General features: G+C 30.3%; 6 protein-coding genes across 11 annotated transcripts; 2 read left to right on the forward strand and 4 right to left on the reverse strand.

Annotated features, from left to right (window-relative positions):
• Nucleotides 1-3,048: 3,048 nt before the first annotated feature.
• LOC117222272 (uncharacterized) lies at nucleotides 3,049-6,558 on the reverse strand. Its single transcript, XM_076522712.1, has 8 exons — nucleotides 6,145-6,558; nucleotides 5,863-6,035; nucleotides 5,520-5,707; nucleotides 5,213-5,398; nucleotides 4,763-5,112; nucleotides 3,785-4,701; nucleotides 3,503-3,715; nucleotides 3,049-3,408 (listed from the first exon to the last, which is right to left on the reverse strand). Exons 1-6 carry the CDS (start codon nucleotides 6,442-6,444, stop codon nucleotides 4,228-4,230), a joined length of 1,671 nt encoding a protein of 556 aa, XP_076378827.1. The 5' UTR covers nucleotides 6,445-6,558; the 3' UTR covers nucleotides 3,049-3,408; nucleotides 3,503-3,715; nucleotides 3,785-4,227.
• Nucleotides 6,559-7,316: 758 nt separating this feature from the next.
• LOC117222270 (PHD finger protein 14) lies at nucleotides 7,317-13,464 on the forward strand. Of its 5 annotated transcripts, XR_013033680.1 has the most exons (15): nucleotides 7,317-7,606; nucleotides 8,832-8,990; nucleotides 9,310-9,552; nucleotides 9,661-9,881; nucleotides 9,957-10,111; nucleotides 10,207-10,481; nucleotides 10,552-11,007; nucleotides 11,075-11,363; nucleotides 11,458-11,701; nucleotides 11,781-11,965; nucleotides 12,023-12,161; nucleotides 12,230-12,516; nucleotides 12,598-12,706; nucleotides 12,989-13,173; nucleotides 13,308-13,464. XR_013033680.1 is itself a non-coding variant. In XM_076522948.1 (14 exons), exons 1-14 carry the CDS (start codon nucleotides 7,564-7,566, stop codon nucleotides 13,326-13,328), a joined length of 2,826 nt encoding a protein of 941 aa, XP_076379063.1. In that variant the 5' UTR covers nucleotides 7,317-7,563; the 3' UTR covers nucleotides 13,329-13,464. The 5 variants fall into 5 exon arrangements, 4 of the variants coding, with proteins under 4 accessions (XP_076379063.1, XP_076379065.1, XP_076379064.1 ...); XM_076522948.1 differs by lacking the exon at nucleotides 12,989-13,173; XM_076522950.1 differs by lacking the exon at nucleotides 13,308-13,464 and having other exon boundaries at nucleotides 12,989-13,290.
• A 157-nt stretch (nucleotides 13,465-13,621) lies between these two features.
• LOC117222247 (methionyl-tRNA formyltransferase, mitochondrial) lies at nucleotides 13,622-16,630 on the reverse strand. Its single transcript, XM_076522952.1, has 6 exons — nucleotides 15,239-16,630; nucleotides 14,963-15,160; nucleotides 14,758-14,880; nucleotides 14,425-14,603; nucleotides 14,088-14,279; nucleotides 13,622-14,004 (listed from the first exon to the last, which is right to left on the reverse strand). Exons 1-6 carry the CDS (start codon nucleotides 15,460-15,462, stop codon nucleotides 13,832-13,834), a joined length of 1,089 nt encoding a protein of 362 aa, XP_076379067.1. The 5' UTR covers nucleotides 15,463-16,630; the 3' UTR covers nucleotides 13,622-13,831.
• A 546-nt stretch (nucleotides 16,631-17,176) lies between these two features.
• Nucleotides 17,177-19,874, reverse strand: LOC117222271 (jerky protein homolog-like). The gene is made up of 3 exons (XM_076522954.1): nucleotides 18,120-19,874; nucleotides 17,430-17,989; nucleotides 17,177-17,314 (listed from the first exon to the last, which is right to left on the reverse strand). The coding sequence occupies exons 1-3, from the start codon at nucleotides 18,442-18,444 to the stop codon at nucleotides 17,306-17,308; spliced, it is 894 nt and encodes a 297-aa protein (XP_076379069.1). The 5' UTR covers nucleotides 18,445-19,874; the 3' UTR covers nucleotides 17,177-17,305.
• Nucleotides 19,875-20,092: 218 nt separating this feature from the next.
• mRpL27 (mitochondrial ribosomal protein L27) lies at nucleotides 20,093-21,147 on the forward strand. Its single transcript, XM_033473891.2, has 4 exons — nucleotides 20,093-20,234; nucleotides 20,429-20,509; nucleotides 20,577-20,740; nucleotides 20,862-21,147. The coding sequence occupies exons 1-4, from the start codon at nucleotides 20,171-20,173 to the stop codon at nucleotides 21,063-21,065; spliced, it is 513 nt and encodes a 170-aa protein (XP_033329782.2). The 5' UTR covers nucleotides 20,093-20,170; the 3' UTR covers nucleotides 21,066-21,147.
• Nucleotides 21,134-22,936, reverse strand: Tsen34 (tRNA splicing endonuclease subunit 34). Of its 2 annotated transcripts, XM_033473886.2 has the most exons (6): nucleotides 22,672-22,936; nucleotides 22,477-22,576; nucleotides 22,128-22,399; nucleotides 21,826-22,036; nucleotides 21,483-21,644; nucleotides 21,134-21,396 (listed from the first exon to the last, which is right to left on the reverse strand). In XM_033473886.2, the coding sequence occupies exons 2-6, from the start codon at nucleotides 22,526-22,528 to the stop codon at nucleotides 21,191-21,193; spliced, it is 903 nt and encodes a 300-aa protein (XP_033329777.2). In that variant the 5' UTR covers nucleotides 22,529-22,576; nucleotides 22,672-22,936; the 3' UTR covers nucleotides 21,134-21,190. The 2 variants fall into 2 exon arrangements, with proteins under 2 accessions (XP_033329777.2, XP_076379068.1); XM_076522953.1 differs by having other exon boundaries at nucleotides 22,477-22,936.
• Nucleotides 22,937-22,985: the final 49 nt, after the last annotated feature.

Below are 22,985 nucleotides of genomic sequence, written 5' to 3' on the forward strand. Positions count from 1 at the left end.
TTCTATTCCAAGTTTATGTCTAATATGTTTAATATGATGTTTATTTTTTCGGCATTGCTCTTGACTTGCTCTGCTATTTTTTCGAATTGACTATTTACGGTTTGTGTGATGGCTTTTTTTATTTCGTCTATTAGGGAGAGTGATGGATTATTTAAGGAGATGGTAGGATTTTGCGTGTTGGATGCTTGACTGTGTGCGTGTGGATAAACTTGTGAAGCAGGCAGGGGGTGTGGGGTCCTGTTGTTACCTGACACTATTTCGCTGTATTTTATCCCTGGGTTTACTTTTGTATAGATAGCGTTTACTGTGTTATTTTTCTGGGCTATCTGTAGCTCTCTTTTTTCTATTATTTTTTCTCTAATTTCCTCGAGTTTAGGGCATCCTTTGTAAGAGAGGCGGGGTGGCCGAAGTTTTCACAGTGGACGCAGTAAGCTTTATCCATATTTTCTGCCCTATTCTTATCGTCTATTGGGGGGAGTTTACATTCACCCGGGTTGTGTTTTCCTGCGCATTTAACCCATCTATATTCTAAATTAGAGTTGGCTGCCGCGTGTCCTATTCTTTGACATCTCCTACACTGTACCTGGTTGGATTTGTTTAGTTTGTCCCAGGTGATTGCCGAATGCAAGACTACTTTGATATTTTTTAGTTGTTCCAATTTACTATCCGGGGAGAGTTTAACTAAAAATATTGGAAGATTTGTATTGTTTTTTACTGAATAATTCGTTTTGAACTTGTTCACGTTTATAAAATTTAGGCACTATTTTATGCTTTTCGTTTTTCGGTGTGAATGTATAAAATTTAACGTTATTATTTTTTAACGCTAAACATATTTTTTTCAATTCTATTATGTTGTGAACTTGTACTAGGTGTTTGTTACGATTAATATTTTTGACAAAAAAATTGTTTGTGATACCTGTTTTCTTTATTATGTCTATCGTGTTTTTCGTGTTTCCTTCAATTACCGTTATTTGTGGTGGTTTGATGGAGGTGGGATTTTGACGCTCGTCCTCCGTCTTTGAATAGATGCCACTCGTTGTCGCGCTCCCACTGCAAGGCACTTGCGAAGGGATGCCTCTCGAGGGTCCGACTTGCCGAGTTGATGGTCCAGGTCCGTTGGGCTGCAGGGGGCCTGGCTGTGCGGAGACGTCGTTGAAATTCGGCTGTTTTTGTTTTATTTTTATGGCCGTGCCTGCCGTGTGTCCTTCGTTTGCAGCCCTCTTCTTGAAGACGCTACCCTTGTCCAGCTGCCCCCTTCGGGACAACCCGACACGTGGCTCTCCATGCCGATTTCCATTTTTTCTGGTTCTGGTTCTGACTCTACCTGAGTCACTGGAGTCGGAATTGCCATTGCTTCCAATTTTTCGGTTAATTTTTCAACCAGTGAACTGAGCTTTCGGTTCTGTTTTATAAGTTCGTCATATGTGGGGCTTTTTGTATTTTTATTTGGTTTTTGTGCCTTTCCTTGATTGAGAGTCTTCATGATTTCACTGGTTACGTTTTCTTCTCTGGTTTTCCTTATAATTATTGTTGGTGATGGATTTAATCTTTTCGTCGGTTTTCTACCTTTGCTGATGTCCTTAATTTGCTGGGATAGTATCCGATTGGTCACGTCTGCATGTTTGATGCTTGTGATCAGTTTGAGAATCTCGTTTCTTTTATTAGATATCCCTGCGGGTTTTCTATTAATGTTAATTAGGGCACTAGTACCATCTGGCACATGGTCACTTTCTTGCGGAACCCCTTTCGGGGTTTTTTCGTTATCGTCACTCACTTTATTGTCTATGATATTATTTATTTTTTATTTTTCGTTTCTTGCTTGCTGCTGTACGCTACGAAGCACTGCAACGCGCCGTTGTCCGTTTGTACGTTTCCTTCTTCCCGGATACTTTTTGACCTGTTCCCCCAGCCTGTTTAGCATTTGGTCTGTCGTTTCTAAGGAATGAATAATTTTTAAAATTAACCCGGTGTCTATGGTTTAATTTTGTTTCACACAGAAGGATTACATTCGGGTCGTGTTCTTTGAGAAATTCTGTGAAAGATGCTCTTCTCTCGTTTGATATTAATGAATTGACATTTATTTCTATTATTTTTAGTGTGTGGTGATATGTTTTTCCCGTAGGGGTTTGTTGAGTGGTATTATTGTTGTTGAGGGCGTTGAAATCGATTTAAATTTATATATCTAGTGCTTGTGCTATGGTGTCGATTCTGTTACTGTTAGATTGGATCTGTGTTAAAAGGCGTGTGATTTGTGTGTTTACTGCGACTTCAATGATTTCTTTTATTTGTTCGAGAATGGGACTTTGTGTTCTCTACGTTTTTATTTCTTAACGCTTCTAATATTTCGGTAGAGTCGAAGTTACCCTCTATATTTTTCAGTAAAACCGTGATATTTCTTTCAATTTTGGGTGTATAGGTAAAGAATTGTGTTTGCCGTTGTTTTAACACTATAATATCGAGGACTGAACGAATGTCACAATTTCTTAGAAAGTACTTCAAGAACGCTATTTTTTTTGGATCTATCCATTAGTATTTCTTATGTTGTTCCTATGTTTGTCTCCCAAGAGGTGTTGCGTGAAATTATATTAGAATCTCTCTTATTTCTAAGTCGTCAAACCTTATGTCACTATTACATGTGATTTTTTATTATAGTTTTTCCTATTGAAATAATACAGTATCGGTTGTCCATACATGTTTTGTATAAGGCCAACGTTATCTAGATAATGCGTTTAGTTCAAAGTGATATACAGTTATATAAAGAGATATATACATGATTTAAGATATAAAATATCTTTTACCGCGTTTGGCAAGCAGTGGCTCCACTGTGCGGCGGTCAGAATATATTTGTCTTATCTATAAATACTTTGATTCCATTATAACATTTAATGTATTAAACTAGTCAATCACACATACAAAAATTCGAAATTCATTTAATACTCACAATTATAAAATAAAATTTGTATTGCCACCAGGATCTTTTAATAATATCCCATGGCCAATTTCTTAACTTTGAAATTGGTAATAAATTGTGTGTATAACAGATTAAAATAATGTTCCTTGTGATATATTGTCATATATTGATCCCAGCTTTTATTATGTATAATTAAATAATGAATGGAATAACTTTTATTGAAAACGAAAATAACGAAAATAAGCAAATTGTGATCAGTTGCGTTCCCGACTCCGAAGCGTAAGCTCCGTTTTGTAAGCACAGAGTCATATAGCTTTCAATAATTATTTTCCATATTTTAGGATTGTAAACTGATAAAATTTACAAATCTTATTTACAAATCATTTTGATTCTCTTATGTGTTAATGAATATAGTCATATATTTCAATTATAATTTAAATACACATGATCTTAACCTTAACAACGCGGTACACTCGCTGTGATTAATAAAAATGTACCTGAAATTAAAATTTTAATTAAGAAAAGAAAGTAGTGAGTGTAAGATGATACATTCATTCATTATCTTTAATGCTAGTAATTAATTGGGAATACCTTATAATAAAATTTTAAAGGCAATGGTTGCTTATATCTTCAAGGATAGCTATTGCAGCATCTGCCTTTGGAAATAAACATTTTTGAGAAAGAGATATCATAGTTGTAGTCAATTCCATTAATCCTATTGTTCTCATTACATAAGCTCGGTGAGTTTTTTTTGTTTCGCCAATGTATAAATCATGCTGTTGGAGCCGTATCTCTAAAGGCTCACTGTTGACATTAGTTATTAAACATTGAAATCTTGTCAAGTTTATGAAATGTACATTGTACTTAGTTTACCTTAGTTTAAGCCTAAGAAGACCGCCTATGGACATGAAATCTTCGTAAAGCCTTGTAAGAAATATAGCACTGCTATTATAAAAAATACAATTACTTTTGATTTCAAGTTTGGCTAATTTCTCCCAAACTTTCAATAAATAACCTTTGGCTAAACCCTCAAGAAAGATATAATATCTACCACAAGAGTCAATAGCAAAACCAGTTAAAATGTTTTTGGATGTTTCGTCTACCTATATTAGAAATTTGATTTATTAACATCTTTATTTACTATACACCAAATTTTAACTTCTCTCCAAGTTTCAAATTTTGATTAAACATTTCTGAAAACTCAAATTTTCAACTTTGAAATTTATATTCAATTTGACATTTATATTTGTTTCCCAAAAATTTATCAGAAACACTTATTTAAATTTAAAAATATAAATATGTATTGAGCAATGTAATTACTTTACCTTCAAGACAATATCTTCACTCAATGAATGAATTTTAGAAAATAATTTACAATTATGAGAAAATACACCTGCAAGAATACTATCGGCTAACTGATGGTCATCTAATATTAAAAAAATTCTATTCAGTGTATGAACTTTTTCAAGAACCATACGATAAATCATCCCTAGATCATGTGCCAAGCGGACTTTAATCTTAATAACAGTATCCAATAATGGCAATATATCTTGGGTGAAGGGAGAAATTTCATCACTACTATTATTTATATTGATGCAATGCATATTATTAGGTTGAATCATGTTTCCATTTAATCTAATTTCCCATAATCCTCTCAAAAGATCAGATATATCAAATGATGCAAAGCCAAGCAAAACATCTTCTTGTTCACGTATAAACATTTCCTTTGATGGCGTTCTTGATGTGTAAATAGAAGACTTCGAAGTATTTTTATTTCTTACACCTATTACCTAATTTATGGACCCAATTAAACAAGTATACATAATCAATAAAAAAGAATGTTATTATTACTTGAAGTGTAAGAGATTTTGTTCCAAGAAAGCTAATTAATTCTTCTGCTTGAAATTCATTATTCATGAAACAATTCATGAAATCAAAATATATTGTTTTGGTAGGAATATAGTATGGCGTAATGATTATTTTATCAATAAAATTAATTTTTACATAAAGGTAATTAAAACCTTTTTGAATTATTATGTTGTTTGGAATATTTGATACTTTTTCCAACTTAATGGATATATTATTAAATTTCCTTCGTAATTTATTATTAGATAAAATGTTATCACACTGTGTGTAAATAAAAATAGATAATATATTTGGGATTTGGGATTTTCTGGTATAACAGGTAATTGTACCCATATCTAAAAACAATTCAAGAATCAATAATATCACAATATTGCTACATATATACAAAAATTAATGATAGAACTTATTATCAGGATATTTGTAAATTCCAATTACCTGAGAATAGATTTCGAGTTGTTAATGACATCTGGACAGTCATCTCCTGTGTCTTCATGTTTTTTAATTTTTTAGACTTTAAAGGTACTTTTACTTCAGTAGAAGGAACAAATTCAATTGTCGCAGGCTCAGATGGAAACTTTTCTTTTTTCATCATTCTCCAAAATTTATATTGATGTCTGTTATCTAATAATGATTTAATAGTGATGAAATTTTATATATTATTTAAATAAAATAATTATTGTATATAACATAATACCCAAATAAAGATATAGAATTTCAAAAGTGTTTCACTACAAAACTTGACCTGGTATTACATCAAGGTATGATATGATGCTAAATTCGCCATCAGTTTCATGTTTAACTATTATTGGTTCTGGTTTTGATTTAGTAATAGGCTCTAATTCAGAAGGATATATTTCAAGAAAATCATTGTGTTTAATATTAATTGTGTTAGCATGTGTATAAAATTGTTTCACTTTGTCCTTTTTGGCCCTGCAAATCATTCAATATAATATTATTTCTTCTAAAATATTTAATAAACCAATGAAATAGAACTTATCCCTGTATATACTATTTTATTTATTATCGGTAATAACGAACAAATACAAATATATGAAAATGTTTACTATTTGTTAATTGTAACAAACCTATCATAAAACTTATTGTTTCCAGGAAAAATTTGGTATGTAATAACATAATCAAAAAATTTTTGTAATTGCACTTCATTTAAATCAACCTCATGGTGAATAGAAAATACAACCCAAAGATTATTTTCATGAACTATAGGTCTCAAGCACCAATCAGCATTTTCTGTGTATATCTACAAAGCAGGGCCATGAAATTATAACATTTCGAACGATTTATATAAATAATTTTTTTAATTTAATTAATTAGGTTAATAGCACGAATATATATATAAAATTGCATACCTTTGTAGCAGTTTCCCAACAGCGACAATCAAATTTAAAAGTGTAGCCCGGTAAAAGTTCGTATTCAACATGTGCTTCTGCCAATATTTTGCCAATGTTCACAGTATTTGGTTTAATTTCCGTATTATTATGTTTATTCGATTTAATTTCGGCATTATTATGATTATTTTTACCTCTTGCTTTTTTTTTATGCTGTTGCTTCTTTGTAACCTTTTTGTTAAGCGCCACACTATTTTCGTTTTCAATATTTACATCAAATTTTGTTGAAATTAAAAACCCAAAAGTTATAACAAAATGCATTTTAATGTGATTGTAATTGCCTCGTGATTATTTCATTATCATTTTACATAATTATTTAATAAGTCTTGTCAAGAATAAAATGATAGGACATACAAATCAAAGTCTACTAGTCTGACTTCTGATGAAATATCGTTTGTGACAAGTTCGTATCAAACGACAAAAGTTTTCCTTACTTTATTTCTTTAATCATTTTTTTTTTATACATCTCTAATTTCATGATACATAATTGGTTATAATTTATTATGAAATTGTTTTAATAAATAAATTATTATATTTTTGTAATAAATCTAAGACCGAAAATATGAAAGCACATACGAAGTACATATTTGTAAATCATATAAAAGAACAATTAATAAATATTGCATTAAATTTGTAAGATACACTATAAAGTAATGTATGTAATTTATTTTTTAAAATATAATAAATATTATAAATTATACGCAAAAATAGCATACTACTAGACGTTATCTTAGCCCCTACGTTTTTGTCTTTACAATGTTCCTCATCAATTTCCATATTGTACTCTAGATTACAGGAGTGTAAATATGCACTTTGAAGAATAAAATACATTTATTTATGCTTACATTTTTATAACTTTTACATTGAGGATACCATGTTTAATTTTAGTGCATGAATTCGAAACATTTTATGTCCATAGAAAATAATTGTATGTATACACATTAGAATGAGCCAAAAATGAAAAATGAATTCACGTACATTTGAAAAAGTAACATCCGTTTCGTATGTACATATTAATTTAATTTAATTTACAAATAAATAATTTGGTAAATATCGATTGTACTTCCCGCGAAAGGATTTTGAGAAATTCAATATGGCGATATGTTACTGATTCGAGTAGAAACACGACGGCGTCAGAAGGATAATATGTACTAGCGAAGGAAGTCCATTCAACTTTTCTGTAATTAAGTAATTTGAATAACTAAAATTTCATAAATACTCATGCTAAATATTGTGTGCATATGGCCTCGTTCACGTGTACAATAAAGACTATTTTAATTTCTGCATATTAAAAGTAATATATTCAAAGGAATTGAAAATTGTGTGTACATAAAACACATATATTGTGAACTAAAGAAAATCTTTATGGATTAGTGAAAAATGTCTCAAGACGATGACGTAGGATTTTTATACAAAACAATGAGTAAGTTAAAAGTATTTTATTTTGAATTAATGTCTCATTTATTAATTTTAGTTACTAGTAACTACATTTTGTTTACCTACACTAAACATTTAAAATCTTTATAACAAATCTTTTGCATATATGTAATTACAAAATATGAAACTTTAACTAAGGATATCGTATTATACGAAATTTAGTCATGTTCCTGTCACGTGTTAGATTTTATGGAGAAAACGTGGGAATGAAAAATACACATTATGCTTGATTAATGAGTGTGAAATTAATTTATACATTTTTACCAATCTTTTTTCAAAAATAAAGTATTATTGTATTATATCTAAACATGTACAAAATTTTCTGTCAAAAATTATAATGTTTTGATGTAGTTTTTGATCAAAGTAATTTGGATAGTATTCGACTGGTCAATGAACCTTTAATTGATGCATGTAAAAATAAGATAAATACGGCATATGTAAAATTAACCTAATTCGTGTAGCCGGCATCGTATCTTACGCGTACGTCAGTATTTTATGAAGCAACGACTCGTTGACTTCAATGAGTAGTGGGAGACATTCAAAATCTATATAGCTATACATGAAGTGTCAGAACTGCTGACGGGAAAAATAAGTAGGAGTAGTTGAAAGAGTACAAAATAACCTTATTGAAATTTTAAATATAAGTGTGAATATAAGAGTAATATGACAAGCTTGTGTATGTATTTATTTTAAATGAAGTACTTACATAACCTAGCATTAAATTGTTTTATATTTCTGGTAATATATACCTCTCTGAGTAAATGTATTGGATATTAGAAAATGTTTTATTATATAAAATTTGTATGCTAATTCGTTTAAATAACATTTTTAAAGAATTGTATCTTAACCTTTGGACTATGGCACTCCCTAACACAAAATTGCAAGTGTTTTGCTACATAATATTCATATGACAATTATTATGGTTGGCTAAAATAATTCACAGTTCAATTATAGCTGCAGCGAGGATAAAAATTACATTATAAAAATAAGAAAGCTTTGAAACATTTTTCAATATTCAAAATTTAATTATTTTAATTTATCAAACGAGTAAATGTGATGTATTGATAAAAATTTGTTTAGTTTATATTTATATATGTATGTATGTATTATGTATGTATTAATAGACCTATGGAGGCATATATTTAATTAAATATATATATACCTTTTAAAATTCAAGAGTTAAGAAACTGTAAGCAACATTTCCTTTTTAGTTGAAAGAGACCCAAAGAAGAGGAGAGTCAAGCCTATAGGAACAGCACCTTTGCTTGATTTTGATTTGGGTGAAAGTTCCGATGATAGTGACTTTAGGATTGAAGACCATTGCGAAGAATCCGATGATGATTCAGAAGATTCTAATGATATTGGAAAAGGTAAAATAGGAAATAACAATTCTATTGTCCAATAATGCATTATTGAAATTAAAGAAATATTATCTATATATTTATTCACCATCTGTGTAAAATATTTAAGAAAACATATTAATTGCAGATGAGTATACATTTGTGTACTTATTCTCTGACCTATTCTAACTTATACTAACTTTTACTTATAGTTCTTTGATCAACAATTGCTATTTCGTTTTCTCGCCCTTTTTTTAAATGCTCTACTACATATACATAATTATCTCTTTACATTACCACTTAATAGCTCATTCAATTAAAGAGATATATATTTTCTTGTACATTGTAGAGGAAGAAGATGTATCTGAAGAATCTGATGATTCTTTGGAAGATCCATTACTTAATAGGAAAGAGAATCCTAATTTAACAGTAGGGGATGTTATTGAACAAGCTCGCCAGCAAGCACTAAAAGGAGGTCCTCTAGAAGACAAATTAAGTAAAATGTTAATTTGTTGTGGTTGCTTAGGAGATAGAAGTGATGATGTTAATGAAATTGTTGAGTGTGATGGTTGTGGCGTCAGTGTACATGAAGGTAAAAATATGAACTACAAATATAAATTTATTTTATTTTTGAAACTTGGATAACAGTCCTATTGTTAGACGTAAAAACTATTATAATATGCAATACTATCTATTTTAGGATGTTATGGTGTATCTGATGTAGAAAGTTTTTCAAGTACTGATTCTTTATGTCAATCAGCACCATGGTTTTGTGAAGCTTGCAGTGCAGGCATTGAGGATCCCCCCTGTGAACTTTGTCCAAATAAAGGTGGCATTTTTAAAGAGACTGATGTAGGCAAATGGGTCCATTTAGTATGTGCACTTTATGTACCTGGTGTTGCTTTTGGAGAAGTATGGAAGGTTTTTATTTCTATTATACATAAAACAAGAATGTTTTAAAATGTTTATGTTCATATGTATTTATAATTATTCCAGGTTGATCGTTTATCGAGTGTAACACTATTTGAGATGGCATACAGTAAATGGGGAGCAAAGCAATGCTCTTTATGTGAAGATGCACGTTATGCTCGTACTGGAGTATGCATAGAATGTGATGCAGGAATGTGTCACACATATTTTCATGTTACATGGTAAGGCAAGTCACTTCACATGTATATTTATATTCACATATGATTTAAAAAAATCTATTGATTTGAAGAAAGACTTAAAGTACCGTTTTTCATAGCGCACAAAGAGAAGGTCTATTATCTGAAGCTCATAGTGAAGAAGTTGATCAAGCTGATCCGTTCTATGCACACTGCAAACTTCATTCCGATAAAACTCTCGTTCGTAGACGTAGACGCAATTGGTTAGCTTTACAATTACGAGCTCAGTACCGACATCAATTGTTAAAACAACCCAATCATTTAGATACTGAAGAACAGCGTAGAATTCAAAGAAAACTAGCTAAGCATAGACATAAATATTTAGCTCATAAAGCATCCCGACCACCACCATGGGGTACGTCATCTACATTAAATGCAACAAATGTATCGAATTTTATAGAGAATACAATGTCTTTTATTTTTAGTACCAACGCAAAAGATGCCTCGGCTATTAACTACATCAGCTTCTGCTTGTCGACAATTAGCAAGAAAAGCTGAACTTATGGGTGTAGATACAGCTGCATTAGAAGCCCAGGAAGCACAACTTGTAGCATTGGTCGATGTTAGAAAAAAATGGCATATACCACCTGCTTTTAGTGTGGAATTTATTGGTTATTACCTAGATCGTAATTTACGAGTAACATCTATGAAAAGAAGATTACAAGAACTTCTTGATGTTAATTCGCAATTACTAAATGAACAACAAAGGTTAGACAGAAAGTATGACGAAGTGATGAAGGATAACGAAGAACAAATTCGTGTTAATTTAACATTGAAAGAAAAGATTGAAATGTACCACCAGGTGCTTCAAACCAGCGGTTATGGAAAACCCTTACCACAAATAGCTGACTTATCAAAACCAAGAATAACGCCAACATTAGGTAAAATTATAATTATGAATTTGGGATTCAAATATATAAAATATGTAAATTTTGTATGTTTTAATAGGTACGGGTTTAGGTGTACCAACCGCGGCTGCGTTGAAAATGGGTGTAGGCTTTCCTTTACCAGTTGGTAAAGGAGTAGAAGGAGTACGTGAAGGTAGAGTGTTAAGTAGTCAAGCGCAAGATCAAAACCATAAAGGTGAACTAACATTAAGGCATCAATGTGGAATATGCAGAAGATCTACCAACCAGCACCTCCTTGCAAAATGCGACACGTGTCATCTTCACTACCATTTATCTTGTCTTAGTCCACCTCTATCACGTATGCCCAAAAAAACAAAGCTTATGGGATGGTATGTACATAAATATGTCAGATATTTTTTACTATGTTTTATCAATATCTTTGCACAGTATCTCAAGCATATACAATAAATTTGTATAACACAGGCAATGTTCCGAATGCGATAAAGAATCTTCTGGATCAGAGATAGAACGTGTTGATACGTCAGCTCCACGTAAATTGAGGCATTGCAAGGATGACTCTAATTTAACGTCAACACCAACACCAACACCGCCACAAGAGATGCAAGCACCTGCAACTCCAACGACACCAAGCACATCAAAAAATTCTTCTGGTAGCCTTAATAGTGTAACAAATATGACAGCTCCTGATACACCTACGACACCAAAAGTAATTATTTACTGAATCATAATTAGTTTCGCCTTCTGATAATATAAAAACGTTGTTTTTATTTTTTAATTGTATGCAGGTAACTATAAAGCCGGTAGGACCACAACCTCCATCTTCAATTCCTGCTCAGTCAGGAGAATCATTGTATAATCAGCAACCTATTAATAATGTGACAATAACAAGAGAAGGATCTCCGGAATATATGGTAGCTTCAGCAGATGGTACAGAATCTGTATCACAAAGGAGTGCAAAGAAAAGGAGAAGGTTGGTAATTTATCTTTGTAAAAATAGGGCAAAAAATTCTTTACTTTTTTTTATTAGGGAGAAACACAAAAGATATACTCCTGACCCGATTACGGGTGTAAAACAAAGGAAACGAAAACATAAAAGAAAAAGTCTCGACGTGGAAAATCCAGAAGGCCAGGGCCAACCAGAAGTTCATAGAAGAATAACAATAAAAGTATGATCCTATAATTCTGTTCTGTTTTAAATATAGAATAATTAATTTGCATTTGCTCCACCAAAAAGATCAAGCCAATTCCAAGACCTGAAGGTGAAATAGCTTCTGAATCAAGTCCGCAAATGTTCGTTGCTACATCGACTAGCACAGAAATCACATCACCACCTCCGCCTAAATTACTACCCCCACCGGCTCCACCTGTAGTTTCAACTCCTGCACCAATTACAACAAATGCAACTACTAATAATACAAGTAGCAGAACGTCTACGGGAAATGGAAAGAAAGGAAAAGATACAGACCTTTTAACCCATTGTAATGTCTGTGATATGCCTGGCACCAGTCAAAATCTCGTTATGTTAGTAAACATGAATAATGTTATACATAGCTCTTTTATATGTATTATAAAATCTTGATATTGTCACTTTTTACATGTTAGGTGTGATGAATGTAAAAAATGCTACCACTTCACCTGTCTCGATCCACCAGTCAAAAAATCACCCAAACGAAGAGGCTATTCATGGCATTGTGCAGATTGCGATCCTAGTGTAAGTTAACTATAATTTATTAATTGCATTTATTGCACAATTGAATAACGGTACTTTTTATTTAGTCAAAACAAAAAAATACAAATTATAATCACTATTCATTTGTAAAGGAAGTTGATTAGATGATACTGCTCCAATATTCAAAAACAACAAATACCTGACAAAATATAAAGTACTTTATTGTTAATATACATGTAAATCATCAGTTTTCTGAATGATCATAAACGTAGAACAAATAATCTTATTAATAACTAGTTGCTAACATTAACTAATTATTTTCAGTAAGAGCTGTGCCGTCTTTATTTATTCAATAATCAAACACAACGTTCCATTTACGAAATATCGAAAGGCAATTAGTTATTAATACGAAAAATATTTTAATCTCACTTTTATAAGAAAATGGGATCAATTCTTCGTAAATGACGGATAATACAACTACACTACATATAATTTTGAAGCAGGCCAAAGTAACAAATTAGCTTAAACTTATTTATGGATAATTTTAACTTTGATCTGAAATTGTCAATAGGAATATATTAAAGTTAAATTAATTCAATAAAACTAAGAATCTGTAATAGTAAAAATATTTCTTTTATTTCAGGCCTCTGAAACTGAGACTTAATATCAACAATTTTATGTCTGCAGCTATAATTCTACGTTTAAATAAATTAAGACATTGAATGTCATTATGTTTTTTGTAAAATATACAGAATATAGATACAATTTCTCCTCTAATTAAACAAAGTTTCTTGAAAACATATACTGTAAATTTTATTTTTACATCTGGTTTAGAACTTCCATCTTCTGTTAATAAAGTTTCCACTATTTATTATCGATTGATTTATTTTGCGCTTAATTTTATATAATTTCTGGAGTATATACATGTTTACAAAGGTAAGAAATAAAATAATAATATAAAATTCTATCTTTGTATGTGTGTGAACAATAATCATACATAAGTTAAACATTCTTAAATATTTATGTGACACTATACATTCCACTTAAAGCGTAATTAAATTTATTACGTTTAATGTTAGAATATTTATAAAACACAAATTTCTCTTTTCGATTTTTTATGTGTGACTTTTTAATGGATGTTTTATTGCTCAATTTAAAATGAATTATTCATGAAGAGAACAAAATGCTTGTTTTATTTCTACCAGATATAAAACCATTGTTGAAGTCATGTGCACTCATAACAGGTTTACCTTCAATTCCTACATTCTTCACAGAAATACAACCTTCTCTTTTACATTTTATAATTAACACATTATTAACTTTATCATACGTTACCATTCCTACAAAGATATAACTTTTTAGTAGTCATATAAATTAGAATTTAAGTTATTGAATTAATTAGAATTCAAAATTATACATTTACCTGGAGCTTCTTCTATAAATTTTACTGCAATTGATTTATCAGTAATTGTAATATCATATAACTTTACTGTCTTATTTATGAATTTTGTTCTTAATGTATATAGTCCTATAAGAGCACGGTGTAAATTGTAAATATTTCTTGCAGACATTTCATTCCATTTCACAAAAGCTATCATTGATGTTATTTTGGGAGCTAAATAGTATAATACAATTAATAGTTTTTAGAATTCATAAAACTAATTTATATTATCTATGCTAATTAAAACAATAAAAATTAATAATCTACATAATATGATTTCATTATTGAAACCAATTACAGATGTAAAATGTATATTCACCATATGTTACATCAACTTGATTTTGAGGTTTTGCAAATTGTAATACTTCTGGAAAATCTTCAAGTACTTGTCCTAAAAGATCTGCTCCAAGTTTTGCTAATTTAGTGTGCAACTGAGGTAATGTTTCATGCTCATTTATATTAATTTCTTTTTGTAGAATTATATCCCCTACATCAAACCTGAAATTATAGTTTATTACAATATTTTACCCTCACACTATAATTCACAAAATGTTCTAAATATTCTGACAATTACTATTTGCTTTATTACTTACAATGAGATCACGAACTAATGAAATTATTCCCATATAAAGTATAAAAATATGATACTTGCTTCTTTGGCTTAATCCTCATTATTGTTACACCTGTTTTATCTTCACCATTCATTAATGAATAAACTATCGGTGATGCTCCTCTCCATCTTGGCAACAAACTACCATGAACATTTAACATACCACTGCATAATGTTCATAACAAAAGGTACATTAATATGACAAATGTAAACTTATTTTTACTGCTGTGGATATAAAATTGCTTACAATGGAAAAGAATTTATAATCTTCGATGGAATTAGATGACCAAAGGAAACAATTATTCCAACATGAAAGTTGTACACACCAGTATCAAGTGGCCAGTAATTTATAGTAATACCTTTTTCTTTAGCATACTTTATAACATCATTCTGTGTTGTCGTATTAACCGTAACTACTTCCAAGCGTTGCACAAGTTTAGAATGACTAGATAAAAAGATAATAGTTATTAAAAATGAAAGAATAATAAAATTTAGTATCACATGAAATATAAACTTGTCATACTATTTTTCATATAAGACCTTTAAACTTTCTACTGAAAATCCATCTGAACCAAAAAATAATATGTTCCATGGTCCTTTTTTCAGAATTTGATCGGATTCTTTATTACAAGCATAACATTTAATATTTACTTTTCTTTTAACATTTAATGTTAATATCCTTTTTAATTCCTTTAATGAACATATGAATTGTATCGACCCAAATTTGGTTAAATTAAAAATCGACATATTGTTTGTGTTATCATTTAGCCGCTTATATATTAAATTTGTTACTTTTTTATATCTATTGTGTAATTATACATGATTTTAAAATTTGTATTGTGTGGTTATGTTTTATCAGAGAGGAAATCAGAGTGTTCGTACTCGGAGTTTTGACACGCTCGGTATAGTGGTGCCATCGTGGTTCCAACATGGAACCACAACTAACATTCACAACTACGGCACCGTGTCGTGCATTCTCTCAAATGTCACGTGACTATATCCTTGACGACGTCACGAATGTGCAATTGAGTAGAGTAGGGCAGCAGGGTTGCTCTCACGTTTGTGATTGGTCATGTCGCGACGGTCGACTATGCTGCCCTATACCCCTACTCTGCTGAACTTCTCATTCATGCAGTTACGGATGGAGTCATATAACATTTGAGAAAATTCACGGAAACAATAATCTGCAGCACTTTTGTGCTGTCAGGGTAAGAGTGGGAGAATTTCACGTCTTTCAGCAGGCCATTGCCTGGAACTGACTGGAGGGCCTGCTCAGGGGGCGACTGGGTCTGCTCCTGCTTTCGTATCCCCCCTAATACCGGTCACAGATATGTACACGCTGACCGGCCCGGCGTTAACCAAGAAAATGTTTTCTAATATTCTGCGTAGCTGGTAAAAATAATAATAATTTTGTATAGGTAAAAAATTTTCAAAGATTTCAAAATCAATTCCTATTTTTTTAAGCACAACTGAATTGTTTTTAAATTAGTAAGTTATTTTTAATATTTTATATAAAATATTTCAATTTTAATTTGATTAGTCACTCCACGTAATGTACATATAATTTAATAATATTCTCTTGCTTACTTTCATACAAAGCTCTGTATAAAATGATATTCTAAACAATTGCTACGAATTCAAGTCATTGAAGTATTTTATTTATATATTACAAAATATATTGAGTCATTTATGTTATTAAATATCATCTTAAATCAGGGCTTGGAATTAGCGGTACGCAACATTCAGTTCTTGAGGGTTACACCTGCTGATTCCCGTCGCGCGTAGTTTACGGTACGCATTTAAAATTTAGACGACCGCAGAGAGCAAGACGCGCGACGCGAGTCAGGAGATGTAACCCTCGCGACCTGAATGTCCGTGCCGATAATACCGAGCCATGTCTTAAATTAAATATTATTTTTAATTTCCAACAATTTACTTCTGACCTTTTTTAGTACCTTCATATCAAAGAGTGAGATTTCTCCAGTCTTTTCAAAAAATGAGATGACGCAATCTAAATCTTCTAAAGCTTTTGAAGGCGAAATTTTATCTTCCATCAAATGATCTCTCTCTGCATAAAAGTCTGTAGAACAAACCTTTTTGTAATAAATATAAATAATTAATGTATTATTCTAAATAAAATAACAAAATTATTAATTTGTAATTAAACATTTCTTATCTAAGTTTCAGTAACGGGATCAAAAATGAATATCCTTAAACATACCAGTTTTATCATTGTAGGGTTCTTCTTTAATTTCAATAACTTCTCCGTCAGTTAGGCTTGGTAGGTAATCAGCGCAGATCCAGTCATTAATTTGTTTTAATGTAATATTTTCGTATTGTTGAATTTTTTTACACATTTTCTGGATGTGTTCAGAAGTGAAATTATCATAACTTTCATTTTCATCACATGGCATGTTTAATAATTGTTTCCAACAATTAAAAATTGTTTGCTCTGTTATATCTTCCCAAGCATTACTGATTAAATCGATAGCATTTTTAATATTAAATGAATTTATTACTTCATCATATTCCATTCCATCATGTTGCATATTTATCACAAATGTTAACAATTTTGTTTTATATCTTCGTCTTACTGCTTCTATAACATGATCAAGAGGTTGAATAAGTGATGCTACATTGGGTGGAAAAAATATTGCTTTAATTCCATCAACAGTTAAAATATTTGTTGATGAATATGTCCTACCATTACCCACCAATAAAATAGCTTTTTCTGGTAAACTTTTTGATCTTAAAAAATTGCAAACATGAGGTACAAACTGTTCTTTAAACCATCTTTCAAAAATGGCAACACTTATCCAAGTATTTCTTTGATTTGTATATGATACAGGCAACATTTGTGGTGTACATTTTTTCAGTACTTGTGATAATTCATACTGCCCAACAACTAGTAATGGCATTTTCAATGACCCGTTCGCATTGCAGCATGTCATAATAGTCAATCTATCCTCAACTTTTTTGTATCCTGGAGCTGTATGCTCCATTTTGAGATCTAATGATCTATTAGGCATCATTTTAAAATAAAGTCCAGTTTCATTAGCATTAAATATTTGATTTAATGTTAATTGTTCTGTTTGTATTAAATCTAAAACTTCATCCTTAAACTTATTAGCTCTTTCAGTATTTGCAGATAACTGGTCCTCAAAATTTGTAATAAAACAAATGCCATTTCTCTGTTTCCAAGTTCGTAACCATCCATCACTTGCTTTAAACGTTCCTGTGTCACCAAATTGTTTAAAAAATTCTAGGGCTTTTGCTGAAAAAATTTGTTTTACAATTAAAGCAAACTTACTTTATTGGAAAAAAATTTATTTAATAGATTTTAATATAAAACTAAAACATTTATATTATATCTTTTAATTTTGTATGAACTGCAAAGAAAATACCTTTCACTTGTATCACAGTGATTGTGTTGTTTCTTTTCTTTTCATCATGATACCAAGCAGTTAATGCTTCATTAACTTTTTCAACAGGAGATAGTCGTATACGCTTTGATTTGGAAGAAATACTGTATTTTTCCAATTTGTCCCTATTACGCACCCACCTCCTTACTGCACTATCATTTACATTATATTCCACTGCTATTTTACTTGTAGGGATTCCTGCATCCTTCTTTTTCACTGCTTCTAATTTTTGTTGCAATGTCAAATTTTTACATATTTTCTGTTTGCTGACATTCACACTACTTGTACTTGGTTTATTTAATTCCATTTTCGCGCACTTACTGGTTACTAGGATAGTTTTTATTTCAACACAATTTCTCTGGTATATTCTCCTTTAGTCTACTTTATTCATTTCATTATAAGTGTATTAAGAACTCAATATTTGAATTACTGTACTACACTACTTAGTCAACATTAATCGCTCGATAAGTAGCTGCACTAAATATCCTAGGACCTAGGAACAGGCTTTTCTATTAAACGATACTTACGAACGACCAATGATATGCGTGCTCCCTCCACACATACATAGGTAGTTTGTTTCCTATAGTGCATACACTAAAGATGTACATAAAAAATTACTATACTTATATTGACATCTTTTTTTTTAATAATCTACATGAATAATTTTTTATTTTTAATAGTTTAATTTCGCAAGAAAGTATGTAATGAAATATAAAATTGCTTAATGCGTAGTTATTTGTTTGTTTTAAGATTATTTTAGGTGTTGCATGAATCCAGTATAAGAGCGAATACGAGAGGCAAGGAGCTGAATGAACAGTCTAAAATTATTGTCATCTTGTGTTATTAAATGTCATTAATTTCTATTTTAATTGTCCAAACATTAATTTCATAATTTATAGAATATTTTATTAAAACAAAGTGTTCAGTTTCATTTCTATAAAAAATTGTGAATATATTTATTTTTATTATATAATAACAAAGAGTTGTAAAATGAATACAATATGAAATGATTTTCTTGGTATACATATGAAATACTACATAAAATGTATTTATTATTATACTTACAAATATAGTGTCCAGTCATACAACAATCATATGTAGATTAATTAAAAGTCTAAAATATACAAACATTACTTATAGTTAAAGCGTGCTAACAAAGGAAGGATGGAAAATATTTTTAAAAGTAAAATTACTTGAAGATTTTCAGAGACATGATTATGTAAAATAATTATATGTATATCATCTTATAGGATATAATGTGACTATATTAGCTTATGGCCAAATAGAAAGTGGTAAAACTCACTTGATGAGTGCAAATTACATCGAAACAGAAGATACAGGTGTAAATTACATTGAAACAAAAGATATAGGTGTAAATTATATTGAAACAGAAGATACAGGTGTAATGCCAAGAGTATTAAGTATGCTGTATTTCAGATAATTGAATTAAAAACAAATTAAAGTTACCAAGAACCATTGTATGATCTCTTGGCTGGTAAATAACGAGATCGATCTGTTGTTAATATTGAAGATAATGATAAAAATATTCAAGTTCCTGGAGTGGTTAAAAAAAAGAGTTAGAAATGCATCAGAAACACCAGTGCTTAACTCAAGTATCTCTAGGTCATGTGATTGGTGCCACAAGCTATGAATGCTTAGAGTAGCCATAGTCATGCTCTATTTACAATATATTTAGTGGATTTACAACAGGAGGAAGATTTAAGAAAGGTATTAACATAAATAAGAGTTTATTGGCGTTTGGAAATGTTATATCTCAATTATGAATATCATTCATACAATAAAAACTCTTAGTAAATTAAGATATGCAGATAGAGCACGGAAAATAAAGGATAAACCAGTGATCAATCAAAATCCAAAACTATTAGAAATAAATTATTTTAGATTAAACAAAATGGTACAAGAATTCGCTGCCGGTATTCCAATTCAAGTCTATAACGGAGCTTGTCCGTTCTCTTCGGTGTGATTGGCTGATACCAGTGAATTACCAGTGGCATTATCCAATCACATTTGTGATGTCTTCCATGCATCACTCACTCGCAAATTCCAAACAGAAAGTCTTAGAAAGGAACATCAAAGGTACTGTCTTTTGTATTTATGCAGTAGCTTATACTCTTCTTCATATTTATATTAACCGAATGTAATGATAGTAAATATTAAATTAAAATTGTTAGAGATTTTAATTTAAGTGACTTTTACGAAAATATCTTTGATTATTTATAAGAGGTTATGATATATTTAAGTAAACAAACAAATATACTATTGTATTTCAGATATGTCTCTTTTAACACATTTGCTTAGTAATGGTCTCCAAAATACAAAGTCTTTTGTAATTCCTTCTACTACTAATTTAGGTTTGTAATTATTTTTGTAACGTATTTTGTGTAATTAATAAATTTCAACATAAGAAATGCTTAACAGCATGTGTAAGATACGCATCAAAGAAATCCAGTGGCAGCACAAGAATTAAACCTGGTCATCCAAAACCAAAACATAGAGGATGGAAAGTTCAAGATGGATGGTCTGTCCAGAAAGGTCAGCTATTAGCCACACAACTTCGACCCAGGTTTCATCCAGGACTATATGTATGTTTTGTTGTACTTACATAATACATATTTCTATAAATGAATTATGAAATGTCAGAAGTATTATTAATATTTTTGTTAAACTATAAGAATTTATGTTTCATATATGATTTATTTATAGGTCGGTATGGGTAGAAATGGGACATTATATGCTTTAGAACCTGGAAAAGTAATGGTCACATGTGAAAAAATTAATCCGAACAACACTCATTCCTGGGCTCTAATGAACTATGCAGGTAGAGAGGAAAGTGTTATATATAAGAAACATTTTAACGTTATCCCTCAGAAGCAACATGACAAATTTGTGGTAATAGAAACTGTTTGAAATGAAATCTTTTGATTAAAGTTACACTTAGTTCCAAATTAAGAGGTGTAAATATATAACAATATAAAAACGATAAAATTCTCATACTTTATTTCTTTTACAAAATTGTACCAAACTGAAGAATATTATCCATTTTCAAGTATTTTACTTTCTGCCCACTGAAATGATTGATATATAATATTATTTTGATCCCTAGAGAAAAATGCGTATACACGTGTTTTTCGAACATGCCATGCAATACGACATTGAGCTGAAAGTTCGGTTATTGGAAATTCTTCATTTCTGTCCTTGCAGTGGACTATAAACTGAGAATGGAACATAATAGGGTCACCTGTAAATTTAGGAACTTCAAATCTTTCTCTTTATCTTGTAGCAATATTTAAATAGTGAGATAGAACAATGTTTTTTATTACATACCAGGGTATACTAAAAAATCTCCTCCAAATTTCTCACCACTTGTTACGAAGTATCCCTTTTCCCAAAGATCCTTATAGGTATAATATCGAAGTTGTTCTTTAGGATTGCTAGGATACTTCCATTCTACTATTTCAACTTCATCTTTATTTGTCCATGGATATACTAAGAATATACTATTAATATACTGAGAACATGTACTTCACAAAATGTATTATTTTATGCATACATTATTAGTTTTCAAGACATGTTCTTGTAAGATTCTAGTAGTTTCATACATTTATAGCAAATAAAAGTGTATAAATATCCATGACCTTTATTATTAATATAAATACTACACACATACCTGTATGAGTTTGAATGAGAGCATCAGTCTTATCTAGTTTAGGTATTTTTGCCATTTCCTCTTCCAACAATTCTTGTCTATTTATTTCAATATTGTTAAGAGCTTCTTCCATTTTTGGATCTAATGGCTTTTTCGCTTTTTTCTTCCTTGTTTGTATTCCAAGTATTTTTCGTTTCTTTCCCTCTACAATCTTATCCATCATACTGATTACCTGTAAGAACATGCGACAAATTTTACAAAACTCTTATACATAGAATGCTATATAATTGAAAATCAATTCTAAGAAAAATTATTTTGGGAACCTGTTTTTTTCTCTCATTCCTTAAACATTCTTCTTGTTCTACAAATAATGTGTTTCTATATTTTTCAAAAGCTTGTTTTAATGATTCAGTTGGTGGTTTTTGAAGACACGGATAATAAATGAGCTGGGCTATGTTTTTTTCAAGCAAAAGAGATACTTCTTCTGGTTGTAGAAGTAATGGAAGACCCGAAAGTATATCTTGCCTAGGTTTTTTAGGAAGGCAACCTATTAATTCACCAACAATTCTATGATGTTTTCGAAGTTTTAACCAATCTAAAAGGTAAGCATAATTAATATATGTCTACACTTACATGATACAATATGTTCTCTAAAAATGTAAAACAAATTACCTTCAGCACTCCATATAAAAACATTGTTTTTTGATGAAATTAAATCTATCATTTTATTACAAAAGCATTATTAAAATTTGTTTTTATAATACTACACACCCTAAAAATAATAATAGCTTTAATATTGTAGTTATTATTAACATTTTAAAAACATTTTTTATATGTCCGATAGCGTTGAACAAACTTTACACATACTTTTATATATTTCACAGTTCTGTTTTTCAATAACCAATCAAATTAAATGCTAATACTAAATGCTGATTCTCATAACAATCATAGAGAATCGCAATTAATGAAACAATACTTTGAATAGATGATTTATAGTTGCAATAATGATAATTACAATTGATTAGGTTTTTAACATTTTCAATATTCTTATAAGATATATGGCACCTTGCTATCAGCAAAAAGCACAACGCAGACAGATCATGCACAGGCACGCACAGGTTATGCGCACAGCAGAAATTCTTGATTCGACAGATGTCGCCATTCATCATTTCTGAATAATA

The sequence above is a fragment of the Megalopta genalis genome, chromosome 6 (assembly GCF_051020955.1).
Source record: "Megalopta genalis isolate 19385.01 chromosome 6, iyMegGena1_principal, whole genome shotgun sequence".
NCBI classification, from domain to species: domain Eukaryota; kingdom Metazoa; phylum Arthropoda; class Insecta; order Hymenoptera; family Halictidae; genus Megalopta; species Megalopta genalis.

Bases quoted from the DNA above. Each gene is read 5' to 3' on its own strand.
- LOC117222247 (XM_076522952.1), bottom strand. From the start codon at position 15,462: ATGTCGATTTTTAATTTAACCAAATTTGGGTCGATACAATTCATATGT. The intron at 14,881-14,962 runs GTAAGCAATTTT...AACATTATGCAG, and splicing joins ATTATAAATTCTTTTCCATT to TGGTATGTTAAATGTTCATG. The intron at 14,280-14,424 runs GTGAATATACAT...TATACTATTTAG, and splicing joins TCAAGTTGATGTAACATATG to CTCCCAAAATAACATCAATG.
- LOC117222271 (XM_076522954.1), bottom strand. From the start codon at position 18,444: ATGGAATTAAATAAACCAAGTACAAGTAGTGTGAATGTCAGCAAACAG. The intron at 17,990-18,119 runs GTATTTTCTTTG...AAATTTTTTCAG, and splicing joins CACTGTGATACAAGTGAAAG to CAAAAGCCCTAGAATTTTTT.
- LOC117222272 (XM_076522712.1), bottom strand. From the start codon at position 6,444: ATGCATTTTGTTATAACTTTTGGGTTTTTAATTTCAACAAAATTTGAT. The intron at 6,036-6,144 runs GTATGCAATTTT...CCTGCTTTGTAG, and splicing joins GTTGGGAAACTGCTACAAAG to ATATACACAGAAAATGCTGA. The intron at 5,113-5,212 runs GTAATTGGAATT...AATTGTTTTTAG, and splicing joins AACTCGAAATCTATTCTCAG to ATATGGGTACAATTACCTGT.
- mRpL27 (XM_033473891.2), top strand. From the start codon at position 20,171: ATGTCTTCCATGCATCACTCACTCGCAAATTCCAAACAGAAAGTCTTA. The intron at 20,510-20,576 runs GTTTGTAATTAT...AATGCTTAACAG, and splicing joins TCCTTCTACTACTAATTTAG to CATGTGTAAGATACGCATCA. The intron at 20,741-20,861 runs GTATGTTTTGTT...ATTTATTTATAG, and splicing joins GGTTTCATCCAGGACTATAT to GTCGGTATGGGTAGAAATGG.
- Tsen34 (XM_033473886.2), bottom strand. From the start codon at position 22,528: ATGATAGATTTAATTTCATCAAAAAACAATGTTTTTATATGGAGTGCT. The intron at 21,645-21,825 runs GTATGTGTGTAG...GTATATTCTTAG, and splicing joins TCTCATTCAAACTCATACAG to TATATCCATGGACAAATAAA. The intron at 21,397-21,482 runs GTATGTAATAAA...CTAAATTTACAG, and splicing joins AGATTTTTTAGTATACCCTG to GTGACCCTATTATGTTCCAT.
- LOC117222270 (XM_076522948.1), top strand. From the start codon at position 7,564: ATGTCTCAAGACGATGACGTAGGATTTTTATACAAAACAATGA. The intron at 10,112-10,206 runs GTAAGGCAAGTC...CGTTTTTCATAG, and splicing joins ACATATTTTCATGTTACATG to CGCACAAAGAGAAGGTCTAT. The intron at 12,707-13,307 runs GTAAGTTAACTA...CTTTTATTTCAG, and splicing joins GTGCAGATTGCGATCCTAGT to GCCTCTGAAACTGAGACTTA.